We start from the raw sequence: 13,736 nt of genomic DNA, 5'->3' as shown, positions 1-13,736 counted from the left end.
ACACACACACATTTAGAGGCATAGCGGTTGGATAAGTGAATTGTACAACATCACATTATTTAAGGAATAACCCAGCAAATCAGTAGCTTTCAGTGGTTAATGATAGGGCTTCAGTTATTGTGGGAAGGACAGATTTAATCTAGCAAACTGCTTGTTAACTATTTCAAACACTGGCTCTAGGTGGCACTATTATTATTATAGATGACGATTTTGTTAAAACAATCCTTAAAGACTATTTAAAATAATTTGGCCCTTGGTCATTAACAACCCAATTTCCATTGTTCTTAACAAAGAACATGATCTGTTGGCTTTTAGTAATACTTACTTTGTTGTTTCCATGCATTATTCAAAAGTTTAATGTCTTATCTTCAAGTGACCTTTTGGAATAGTTTAGTAACTGTAGGTGTTATTACATCATAGCATGAATTTTATGAAAAATTGTGTTTATTTTGTAGTATTTTAAAATAAAAATGACTCTGGGTATACAATGTTCCTGAATTGAGAGCTGTAGATACAAAAACCTGTAGTCTGGTGCTGCTAAGACCAATTACTCTGTCTAGTGGCAAATTTTGTTACTTATACAAAACTAGCAGAACACATAATTGACTTTATAGAATTACAGTGTTTTACAGTTCTACAAATGATCTCAACCATCACTATTAACATACAATTCAGTATGGGAGTCATACAACATTTAATATAACTAACTTTTATTAGTACTTTATCACTTACTTTCACATAAGCTATTCTCCTAACATATATTTAGTGTTTTAAAAAAGTGCTAGTGCACAGAGTACACAGGTTTTAGCTTTATTTTGCTCTAAGATAACTGATGTTTGGGGATTTTGAAGGACTTGTTAGTGTGAAGTTTTTAATATGTGGCAAAGTCTGAACTTGAACAAGTTTTCTTGAATGGAAAGCAGATTTAACAAGCCGTCTTAAAGGGAAAAGAGTCTGGGGCATCTACAAATAAGCAGTGACTGGTATGAATGACGGATATACATTATGTGAGTCTCTCCATCAAGGCCTTACTTGCTCCCCTCCTTCAGCAGGGCGATGGAAATACGGATTCGGTTCCTGAGGAAGATCAGCATGAGGATGATGAACAGTTCAAGGAGGCAGAGTATTATCACTTTAAACAGGAAAAAAATATTAGTGTGCGATGCAAATCAATCCAAAGAGCAAATTTCTCTGCAAACATTAGACTGATCTTCATGATGATTTCTGCCAGCTCTGACACTTCATAATTTAAGCAGTGCTACCTCTCCAAAAATGCCAGTTTTAGAAATTCACTTTTAAAACCTCTCAGAAATGCTTTAAAAAAAAATTCTGGATTAAAACTTTTAGCTAGAGTTTAAACAACTCTTTTGGACAGGCTTCATTTTATCTATGGAAACATTTCACACCACTTGTAAAAATGAGAAAATAGGCAGAGAAAAAAAGGAAGGGCTGCTTGAGACAACTCTGTTTTAGATGTTTTCACTTGTAAACTTCTTTGAGTAAGAGAATCATTACAGAAGAAAGTTTTTGAGCTGCTGCCAGGCTCACAATGCCTCTTAATTATCTTGCTGATGGACAGGGTGGGGCTCTGGGATACCACATTTTTAGTTTGTGACCCCACCCATCATGACTGCCTTGATAAAATCAGAGTGTAACCCAACCCAAGCTGTGTAATAAAAGCCTCAGAATTAGAATTTAGCAGCAGCAGCAGTTCAGTTTTTTTTTTTTTCCCTGCTGTACAACATCGTGAATCACTGTAAGCATACATATAACCCCTCCCTCCTGAGCCTCCCTCTCACCCCACAATCCACTCCTTTAGGTCTAATTTAGTTTTGAATTGATGTTTGTATGCCTCTTGAACTAAGAGTTATACACATTTACTGTGTCAAAACCACATTTATGTAAAGTAAGTGAACCTGCGAAGAAAGAATAAAGTGTACGAGTGTAAAGAAAGAGAGCAAGTAGAGGAATCCTTGGCTCCATTTTGGCTTTTTGTTTCCTAGATCCAGGTCCACTTGGAAGTCCAGCTGCTTTTCTGCTATTTTGAGTTTGGTGAGACACTTCTCTGTTCTTAGAATAAATGCCTCTGCCTTGCCTCCAGCTTTGTTTGTTTTCACTTGAAGCCAAACAGCCCTAATTATTATATTTCCTCAATTCTATGACATACCTTTAATTTAGTAATAACCTTTGAGGAAAAGTAAAAAATCCTTTATTCAATGTCTGTCTATCGATTATAAAATGCATCCTGACCTTAGAGATGTTAAAAAGTGAAAAGACGTGGAGTCTAAATTAAGGAATTAGTATGGCTAGTAACAGATTCTGAAATCATGAAAGAAACTTAATGAAAAGCTAAATTCTTACCCATGAAAGGATCTACTCTATAACATTCCTGCTAGTTATTCTGCTCATGTCTGAACACTTCCAATCATAGGACACTCATTATTTTATTCTATTGTTATACCACTAAGATTCAGATGTTTATCATACTTCAGTTAGTATCTTCAAGTGAGGAGACACCAGTTAACCCAGAGATGTGGGAGGTTTCTCAGTAATGTAATATCTCCCTGCTACATCTTCTTTTATTACAACTGTGTATTTATGTTTTTATGCATAACTGATTCTTTTAAAGCTACACTGAGCCCAAAAATGTGGAATGTAACCATATTAAGCTAAAATCATTATCTTCTTTGGATAAACTTAAGAATATAAACTGTATCAGTCACTTTATGTTCTGAAATTGCATTGAAAAAGAACATTGCATATTAAATTTGTACTTTTACAAAATTATATTATTTTAAATGGCTATATTAAAGAAATTCAGCAGTCTTTTGAATTTATATATTCCCTCCTTTTGTTTAAATAAGAGCAAACAATAGAAACACATTTTTTGAGACCCTACAGAGAAGCTGGTATAAATCTAACTTTATCAAGGAGGCTGAGATAATTAATAGAAATGAGAATAGAACCATCTTCTAATACAATCCAAGACTCATAAAATGATAATTTTTATGTGCATTACTACGCATATTTTTAGCGTTTATGTCAATAAGTATAATTTTACATGTATACCCTTGTCACTGGTGCTGAGAATTATAAACACAGAGCAAATAATGTCTGATATTATTTCATAATGGATTATGAAAGTTAACACTCATTTGAGGAAAGATAAGTATTCCTAGACTTGAAAATAAAAGCTCTGCATTTTCCTCAAAGTACCTCTCTTAACTTTTCCAATGGCAGATTCTAATCATCTCAATGATTTTGTGTCGAAGATCCTTAAAAGACAGCAGCAGGATGACCATAGAACCTGTAACTAACATCCATCTGAGAGTAAAACTAGAGGTTTCAATACATAATGGATGAGATTTGTCATCTTCAGAAATGATAGGTAACAGTATGGTGACTATTGAGGGATATAGAATCACTCAAATTCAGGAAAAGGGATGAGGATATAAGTCCCAAGATGCTTGATTTTTATAGTCAAAAAAAAGAGAGAAAGAAACAGCTATCAATGAAGTTTTTCTGAAACATATTTGAAAAAAATAATGTGTTATATTATTGAAGGGAATTAGCTGCATGAGAGCTAGAAATGGGAACTCAAAGAGCAAGAATTTGGCATTTTGAGCTAGCACTATCCAAGGAACAGAGAAATACTGAATATGTCAGACACAGGAATCTTGTGGGGGCTTCTGTGCAGCCAGGGTAAGTCATCAAGCTAGGCATGAGTCTGAAGAAAATACCTCTCAAGACTATCCAAGGGTCTCTGCTAAAAAAACTTTCTAATTAGTAATGTTATTCCCCATGTGGGTTGAGCCCAGGAAAGCAGTGTGCTAGGTGGGATATGTCTACATTCTGAGCGAGTATCCTAACAGTGTAAACAAATACAGTGACACTCTGGTGACATGCTGTGAGCCTGTCTCTGAAAGCCATCCAAATGACTTCTGGGTGAAGTGGCAAAATTAAGTTTTCAGATTATGTTAAGGGATCCATTCTGGAATCATGATGCTCTCCAAGATATTGCCCTCCTCTTGGCTATCTGGACTCCTTACCAGGCTTCCTCAAACTTGTCTTGTCTGGCTGTCTAACTTCAACAATATAGGAAGATGAATTTTTTTTAAAGCACCATGTAATTAGAGATCATTTAAAAAAATCTTCATTAAAGAACATGAATCTCTGTAAAGAACAAGGAATAGTATAACAAAAACTATTAAAGCCATCTCTGAAATCATCTACCTTTCAAAATTCTGTTAATATTACCCTTAACTAACTTAATCTAAATAAACTCTAAAAAATGTAAATTTGTAAAAATTACTTATTATTCCAATTCTATAACAAGTAGTTTTAAAGTCCTGTCATGAAAAACTTGTTTCTTCATTTTATTTTTTCTTTTTCTGTTTTTAAATGCAAGTTTGAACTTTCAAGCATTTTTTCCTTTTAAAATACCTTTCTTAGATATTAGATTAATGTCTATATCTGACTCATGTTAAGTTGAAGGCAAATAGCTTGAGATCATTGTATAGTAACACTTTCTTAGATTATATAATAAATTCCCCTCAATGACTTTCCATTTACTATGGCTAGTAGTATTATAGACACTTATTTTAATGATGTTAGCAATAGATGTATTTAAAGAGTTATACCAACCCAAGTTTTCTTTAGACAAAAAGATGCTTTCTTGTTATTACAATTTTAACAAAGCAAGTTTTTAAAATCCACTCACTAAGTGCGAACCATGTTTGTTTCAGGCGAAAGTACATGCTTATGTCAGTCTGAATCCCGATGGTATATACATTTAACTGAGAACCTGGCTGTTCCTGAAGTTTGCTGTATTCTAGGTAACAGCGCCATATTCCTTGAAAAAGAGAGAAAAGTAGACTAATATAAAATGTTATTTTGTGAAATATAAGCACACATCTACATGAAATTGATTAGCATGGTCATTTTTACAAAGGAAAGATTCCTATTTACACATTAAATATTTTATGTGCATCCAACAGTCTAAATGTGCTATCATATTCAATAAAATTTTTTCAGTATTTCTTTGGATGGCAACACCCGACTTTAAATGTCCTTTTAATTAGAAACAACTTTAATGTCCATCAATAATGACTGATTAAAAATATTATAGTATATTTGCACAGTAGAATACTGTATTTCCATATAAAGAGGAGAAAGTCTCTAGTGACAGTAAATGATCACTAGATGCTTTTTTAAATGAAAAAAATAAATAAACATTATAAAATTATAAAAATTATATAAAATATTCTATAATTCATATAAGAAGTAAGAACAATATATATATTTTCTTATGCATACATAAAGTATTTCTGGGAAGATACATAGGAATACAGTATTTTCTGTATCCCTTCACTTTCAAACTTCCATTTTCCTTATGTTTTTGTAACTTCTGTAAAGAACACAACTCCAATTTGTATGTTTATATTTTAATCTGACCTGACAATCTCTGTATTCTAATTGGTGAGCTTAATACATTTAATGTATTGCTATATTTACTTTTGTTTCAACCTTCTTCGTTTTTGTATTTCCTGTTCCACTTTGTGTCAACACTTCAAATTCTTGTCCTTTAAAAACCAATCAGTTTTTGTTTGTTAACTTATATTCTGTTTTCCCCCTTTACTGGTTTAGAGATATCTACTAAACCAGTAATTTTTAGAATAAATTACTCTTGAAAATTGACTGTGTACTTACTAACCAAGTCTAAAGTCAACCCAGTAAATATAAGAACCTTGGATTATTCAATAATCATCCCAGTCTGATTATTCCTCTGTATTTTACTTATATACAGTTATACCTCAAAAAATTGGATATTATCATTATTTTGTACAAAGATTCTTAAGTTCTGTGCTATGCTGTTAGTCGCTCAGTCATGTCCAACTCTTTGTGACACCACAAACTATAGCCAGCCAGGCACCTCTGTCCATGGGGATTTTCCAGGCAAGAATACTGGAGTGGGTTGCCATGCCCTCCTCGAGGGGATCTTCCCAACCCAGGAATTGAACTCAGGTCTCCTGCATTGCAGGGAAATTATTTACTGTCTGAGTCACCGGGGAAGCCCTACCTACACATTTACCAATTAATTTTCTTTGCTCACCATTCATTCTTGCATCTCATACATTTTTGCAGAATCATTTTTCCCTCTAGAAGTAGACACTCCTTTAGAATTACTATATGTCTACTTGTAAACTCTAGTTTTTGCTTATCTTAAAATATCTTCTGCTGTGAAAGTGCTACACTCAGTATGTCAGCAAATTTAGAAAACTCAGCAGTGGCCACAGGACTGGAAAAGGACAGTTTTCATTCCGATCCCAAAGAAAGGCAATGCCAAAGAATGCTCAAACTATTGTGCAATTGCACTCATCTCACACGCTAGTAAAGTAATGCTCAAAATTCTCCAGGCCAGGCTTCAGCAATACGTGAACTGTGAACTTCCAGATGTTCAAGCTGGTTTTAGAAAAGGCAGAGGAACCAGAGATCAAATTGCCAACATCTGCTGGATCATCAAAAAAGCAAGAGAGTTCCAGAAAAACATCTAATTGTGCTTTATTGACTATGCCAAAGCCTTTGACTGAGTAGATCACAATAAACTATGGAAAATCCTGAAAGAGATGGGAATACCAGACCATCTGACCTGCCTCTTGAGAAACCTGTATGCAGGTCAGGAAGCAACAGTTAGAACTGGACATGGAACAACAGATTGGTTCCAAATAGGAAAAGAAGTATGTCAAGGCTGTGTATTGTCACTGTGCTTATTTAACTTCTATGCAGAGTACATCATGAGAAACGCTGAGCTGGAGGAAGCACAAGCTGGAATCAAGATTGCCAGGAGAATATCAATAACCTCAGATATGCAGATGACACCACCTTTATGGCAGAAAGTGAAGAACTAAAGAGCCTCTTGATGAAAGAGGAGAGTGAAAAAGTTGGCTTAAAGCTCAACATTCAGAAAACTAAGATCATGGCATCTGGTCCCATCACTTCATGGAAAATAGATGGAGAAACAGTGGAAACAGTAGCAGACTTTATTTTTCTGGACTCCAAAATCACTGCAGATGGTGACTGCAGCCATGAAATTAAAAGATGCTTGCTCCTTGGAAGGAAAGTTATGACCAACCTAGACAGCATATTAAAAAGCAGAGACATTACTTCGTCAACAAAGGTCCATCTAGGCAAGGCTACGATTTTTCCAGTAGTCATGTATGGATGTGAGAGTTGGATGGTGAAGAAAGCTGAGCAACTAAGAATTGATGCTTTTGAACTGTGGTGTTGGAGAAGACTCTTGAGAATCCCTTGGACTTCAAGAAGATCCAACCAGTCCATCCTAAAGGAGATCAGTCCTGGGTGTTCATTGGAAGGACTGATGTTGAAGCTGAAACTCAAATATTTTGGCCACCTGATGCGAAGAGCTGACTCATTTGAAAAGACCCTGATGCTGGGAAAGATTGAGGGCAGGAGGAGGATACAACAGAGGATGAGATGGTTGGATGGCATCACTGACTCAATGGACATGGGTTTGGGTGGACTCCGGGAGTTGGTGATGGACAGCGAGTCCTGTTGTGCTGCGGTTCATGGGGTCGCAAAGAGTTGGACATGACTGAGCAACTGAACTGAACTGAACTAAAATATCTTCAATGTTACCGTCATTCTTGAAAGATAGTTTTGCTGAGTATACAGCTATAGGCTGACCATTATTTTTTCTTAGCTCTTTGAAGGTATTATTTTGCTCCTTTTGTTGTTTTGAAAAAGTCTTCTTCAGCTTAACTGTTCCTTTGTATGCAATCTGTCTTTTCTCTCTTATCGTTTTTAAAATATTTTGTCTTTGGTATTCTGAACTTTCACAATTTATTTCTTTTACATCATTAATTTCTTGCTCTCTAACGTATTCATTCCAGACAATATACAAGCATATTTTCCTTTCTCCCACCTTAAAGAGTAAAACAAAAGAAAGTCTACTTTTGAGTCTTACCTCTATCCACTGCCAGATTTCTTGTGCTTCATTGCAATAAAACTCTCCCAAATAGCCATATATATTGTCTGCCTGTAATTCCTCTCCTCCAATTCTCCCTCAATCCACTCTAATTAGGCTTTTCTTCCTCATTATGCTACCAAAACTACCCTAATCAGATTACCAATAATCTTGCCATATTTATGTATCCAAAGTCTATTCTCCGTTCTTATCTTTCTTGACCAACCTGCCCCATTTGACATGGTTTATCACCCCCTCCGTTTTTGTTTTTTTTAAACTTGGCTTCTATAACATCACATCCTTTTAGTTTTCAAAGAAAACCCATTTCTCCTCTGTTGTCTTTGCTGTTCCATTCTCTTCTCTCTGACCTCTTAATGTTGCAGGGCCTCTGAACTCAGTCTTTGGTCCACATCTCTACCTACACCTAATTTCTTGGTGATCTCAGCCATTCTCATGGCTCTAATAATCCTGATTCCTAAATATATTTATTTAGGCTAACTATCTCTTTCTCTGTACATTCAACTGTGTATTCAACTGCCTATGTGACATCTCCATCTTAATGCCTAATAAACATCTCAAACTCCACATATTCAAAATTACACATGTACACCCATGGCGGATTCATGTCAATGTATGGCAAAACCAATACAATATTGTAAAGTAAAAAAATTTTTAAAAAAGGAAAAAAAACCAAAAGCCAAAACTACACTTCTGATTAATCCCATTTCTAAACCAAGCTTGCTCCACACAAACCTTTCCTATCTCATGTGTGCGTGCTAAGTCACTTCAGTTGTATCCAATTCTGTGTGACCCTATAGACTGCAGCCTGCCAGGCTCCTCCATCCAAGGGACTCTCCAGGCAAGAATATTGGAGTGGGTTGCCATTTCCTTCTCCAGGGAATCTTCCTGACCCAAGGATCGAGCCCAGGTCTCCTTGCAGGCAGATTCTTTACTGTCTGAGCCACCAGGAACTAAAGTCATGATCATTTCACATCTCTCCTCTGCTCAAAACACTACCTTGTCTCCCTATTTCACTCAGAGTAAAACTAATCTAAGTCTCTGGCCCTCCAGAAATTCCTCATCTCCTATTCTCCCCTTTATTTGGTACACTCATCCATGCAAGCATTCTAACCATTTCTTCAACATGCTCCCATCTTTTAAGACTTTGCTCTAACTGTACTTACTGTCTGGAACTTCTCCTGTATCTTCAGGGGCTAATCCCATTTTCTCCTTCAAGTGTTTTCTTGGATCTCCTCTCAAAAATGCCTACCCTACTAATACTGCAAGTTGTACTCCTCTCCCTACCATGATACTCTCAATCCCCCTTCTTTTGTGCCTATTATTTCTTTTTTTCTGTGGCAAGTATCACCTTCTAATAGATAATTTGCTTAGGTTATAAGCACCAAGAGAGTAAGAACTTCTGACTTTTTGTTTACTGTTCTTTCTCAAGAGCCTAGAATAGTGCCTGTACACAGCAGCTGCACAACTGATATTTGTTGAATGAATAAATGAAAAAATGTACGACTATATATGGGTGTCACTTCCCTTACTCCTCTTGGTAGAGCTTCCTGTAGCTTTGAATTTATATCTTTCATCAGTTCTAGAAAATTCTCAGTCAATACCTTTCAAATATGCTGATACATGTTAGGCCCTTCTCAATCTATTCTGTATTTCTCTTAAACACAGAATCATATTTTGTCCTTTGTTCACATTCTGCTGTATTTTGAGTAATTAATTAAGAGTTTCATCTTTCAGTTCATTAATTATCTATTTTACTATTTAACTTATTTAATTTTGAATATAACACTTTATTGCTTTGTTTCGAAAAGTTCTATTTGGTTCATCTTCATGTATGCCTAAATATTTTTGATGATTTCTTATTTTTTAATTGTATTTTTAATTTTTAAACATTAATTCATGTTCTGCATCAGCCCATATCTTAATTTCTTAGCGACCTCAATATGAGGTTTATCATTTGTTTCTTGCAAAAGACCATTTCCTTACATGTTTGGAAATCTTTGATTGCAACTCATACATTGTTCATTTTAATCTGTTGAAACCTAGTGATCTGAATTGAAGGTGCTTCCATCTAGAGGGGATTCATATTTATTTCTATTGGCAACCAAAGGGTACTACCAAACTAGGATCACTTTATGCATTTTCCAGGATCCAGGACTACTCCAGGAGTTTCAGGCCTGACTCTCTACTCTTCTGCTGGCTCTGAGTCTCCTGATTGTAGCACTGGTATGATCTACCCATAATCTTACTGTGCCTCCTGCTCAGTTCCCCACTTTTTAGCTTGTGGGTTGAAAATGGTTTTCCTTTCTGGGATACTTCCTTTATTTCTAGTAAGCTCATGAAAAAAATAAATAAAACAATACAATATAATATGCCATCATTTCATAGCAAAAGGACCCTTCAGATTATTTAGTTCCTTCACCATGGTGGATGTGAAAGTCTCAGCAGTTATTTTCCAATTATTTTTCTATTCCTATCTCATTCCTGTCCTAGTGTTTGTTTGTTGTTCAAAGTATGTTCCCTGGGCTTCAAGTCCTCTTTCCTTAATAATACTCCTGCATAATAAGAAAATAATAAATACCATTTATCGGACAATTACTATGATGGCTCTCTAAGTACTTTATATACATTATTTATTTAACACTCAGAGATTTCTGTTACGCAGTTGAGGAAACCGTGAAATAGAGAACACTGTACTTGCAGAGAACTATGCTTTCTCCATATTCCAAATACATATTTATAACCATGGTATTATATGGCTATCCTCTATGTAACTCTTAATTTGTTATAATCAGTGAGAATTGTTCACATCCCCAAACTCTAAGACAGAAAAGGGCAGGGGATACTTTGAGCTCCGAGGAAGAAAACAAAGGATTTTTGACAAAAAGTTTTATTGGGAGTTTCAGATTAGGAGACAGCAATTCTTATATTCCTTCATGAGATGCATGGGCAGCTGCACAGCATGAACAGATAAGGAATAATACATGGAGTCACCTAAGCAACTGTTGAGAAACTCAATGAGGCTAACGAGCACGATAATAACAGTAACCCAAGACATACTGAGTATTTACTGTGTTCCAGGGATTGTTCTAAGAGCTTTATATTCATTGTCTCATTTAATTCTCACAGTAATGGTATGATGGAGATACCATTACTGTGCTGATACCATTACTGTGCTGATATGATACCATTACTGTACTGGTATGGATAAGGAAACTGAGTCTTACAATCATTCAGAAACTTTTCCAAGTCCTCCAGTTACATTATGGAGCCAGGATTGGAACTCAAGCTAACTACAGATTTTGGGTACTCTACATTCTTATACTGATATGTATAAAGCTCTTCTTCTTTGGCTGACAGAAACAAGATAAGTGTTATTTTGGTATCTGTGAGTATAAAAGTCTCATTGTTGATGTAAATGGTGTTGTAGGAAAATCATTCTTTTGAATAGAAACCTCTCAAACATTCATATACTGGCTCATACATTTATTAGAAGACTGAGAAGAAGCTGCTGTAAGGGCTATACTGTTCACTGATTCTTTGCGACCCCATAGACTGTAGCCCGCCAGGCTCCTCTCTCCATAGAATTCTCCAGGCAAGAATACTGGAGTGGGTAACCATTTCCTTCTCCAGAGGATCTCCCAACTCAGGGATGAAACCCAGGTCTCCTGCATTGTAGGCAGATTCTTTACCATCTGAGCCACCAGGGAAGCCCAATTTTTTTTTTTTCCAATGTTCGAATTTCACCTGTACTGCATTTGGCAGAACTGAGTTAATAATTAGAACTCAACCTAGAAGTAAAGTAACTCTCCATCCAATAAGTGTAATTCAGAATACTTGCCTCTAGAGGGTGATGGCCCATTATGGAGTACTGGCCAATTATTAAAGTGTGTGACAGTACCTGGATTAAAAGTTCGAAGTTGAAAGAGAAAAATAGATCGATCACACATCTATAACTACGCAGACCTGGGCCTTTGATCAGATAAAAAGTTAAAAGACTAAAAGAAATTGTCTGAAATAGTTTTCATTAACCTAAATGGGATTCTTTTCACCTCCTTCTTAATACTCATGAGATATGAGACCAAAGACTGTAGAGAAAAATAGAAGAATATTTTGATAGCACTTTTTCCCTCAAGATAAAGAAGAAAAAAGTAACAGAGACACTAATATGCAGAATTAAGTAATTTTTCTCAATTTAACACCTTTAGGAAGACAGTAAAAAAGGATTAAATTCACTGGAAGTAAAATGCTTCCTGGTCATTGACAATGGCAACTGAAAAGAAAAAGATTATTTTGGTATTTGGTGATTTTAAGATGGGTGGATACCTACCATAAGCTATGATTCCAATCACACCAAAGGTGAAGATCCAGAAAAGCAATCCAGCTGTGAACCTCAGGAGCATCACAAACATCCAGCTGAGGAGCATGGCGATAGTCAGGCCACTGGAGGAAAAAAGGCACAACAAACATAGGGGGCCAGTGTGCTAAACATAACAAACACAGCAAGACAACACTTATTTCTATTCAAAATAATTCTTGATTATTTTATCTGACTGTAGAAACATTTATAACATTAAAAAGTATAAGCAATTCCTTCTGTTAAGACTTTCAAGGGAAACAATAGGATCATCAGAACTTGATACATGAATCATTTTTCGTGCCTAGGTAAATGCAAATTCTGTGTCCATAGTTGTTCAGGAAAAATCACAATTCCTTTCTGCCGCAGTCCTATTCTATTTCTTCACACTTAACACACCAAGTGATAAGCTACAAAGCATATCCATGAGAGGTTACTGCTGCTCTATATACCTGGTCACTAATGAAAACCGTATGTGATATAACTAGCAGTAAGAGAACAATCTTAGGGCAGAAAGACAAGCAAAATAATTGTCCTACACAGTTCCTGAATCCATGATTTTGTATCCATTATCATTCTAGCCTAATTATCTCTAATCGTTTGTGATGTCTAACATCACCAGACATTTATTTCAGATCCCCAGTGATCTGTGGGCCATTATCTGGAGCCGGGATAAGGCATCTATGTCTCCTGGGCCATGTGACTTTATCAAGCAATCAAGAGCATGACTATTTTCCTTGTTTTAATTTCTTCCTGGGGTTTGATTGAGTACTGGAGGTACTTCTTCCCAACCCCACTATATGTCCAGGTTAAAGTTATATTGGATTTTTCTAAGTGATTTCATCAAAGAGAACTCACTAAAATTGGAAATTTGGCTGATACCTCTGTTAAGACCTGACACTGCTGGTGATATCTGCAAATTTCTAAATAGCAATAGACAGCCTGGCACAGTTACTGAGCTTATTGTCTTCAAATGTTATCTTTAAGAAGAAACTATTAATAATACTGTCACTGGATAGATGACAGCATGTACCAGAGTACCTTCTCAGTGCACAGTCTTACAGAGCCTGGGCTTTTAATTTAGAAGCAAACCACAGATACTTTAATACTGAAATATGCAGTGTGACTGAAAAAATTATTCTATGGCATAGGACAAGAGGGTTATTTAAAAAAGCTTGGGGCAGGGGGTGGGAGGCTTCCCTGGTGGCTCAGTGGTAAAGAATCCTCCTGTCAATACAGACGACACAGGTTCAATCCCTGGTCTGGGAAGATCCCTCATGCCTCGGGGCAGCTAAGTCCATGTGCCATTAACTACTGAGCCTGTGTTCTAGAGTCCCAGAACTGCAACTACTGAAGCCCTCGCCACCTGTGCTCTGC

At 36.1% G+C, this 13,736-nt stretch overlaps 1 protein-coding gene across 22 annotated transcripts in view; it reads right to left on the bottom strand.

Moving 5' to 3' along the window:
- The window catches only part of SLC44A5 (solute carrier family 44 member 5), a 471,569-nt gene that overhangs the window by 24,243 nt on the left and 433,590 nt on the right, over positions 1–13,736 (bottom strand). For all 22 annotated transcript variants that reach the window (XM_081490175.1, XM_081490170.1, XM_081490185.1 and 19 more), the window contains 3 exons: positions 12,333–12,445; positions 4,721–4,852; positions 1,033–1,132 (listed from right to left, as the gene is read on the bottom strand). In XM_081490175.1, coding sequence (XP_081346301.1) covers positions 1,033–1,132; positions 4,721–4,852; positions 12,333–12,445 — 345 coding nt within the window. The remainder of the gene's footprint in view (positions 1–1,032; positions 1,133–4,720; positions 4,853–12,332; positions 12,446–13,736) is intronic.

This window comes from Giraffa tippelskirchi, chromosome 5 (genome assembly GCF_054371585.1).
Source record: "Giraffa tippelskirchi isolate mGirTip1 chromosome 5, T2T-mGirTip1v1.2.pri, whole genome shotgun sequence".
Lineage (NCBI taxonomy): Eukaryota > Metazoa > Chordata > Mammalia > Artiodactyla > Giraffidae > Giraffa > Giraffa tippelskirchi.
This window is presented reverse-complemented; position numbering and strand designations above follow the sequence as displayed.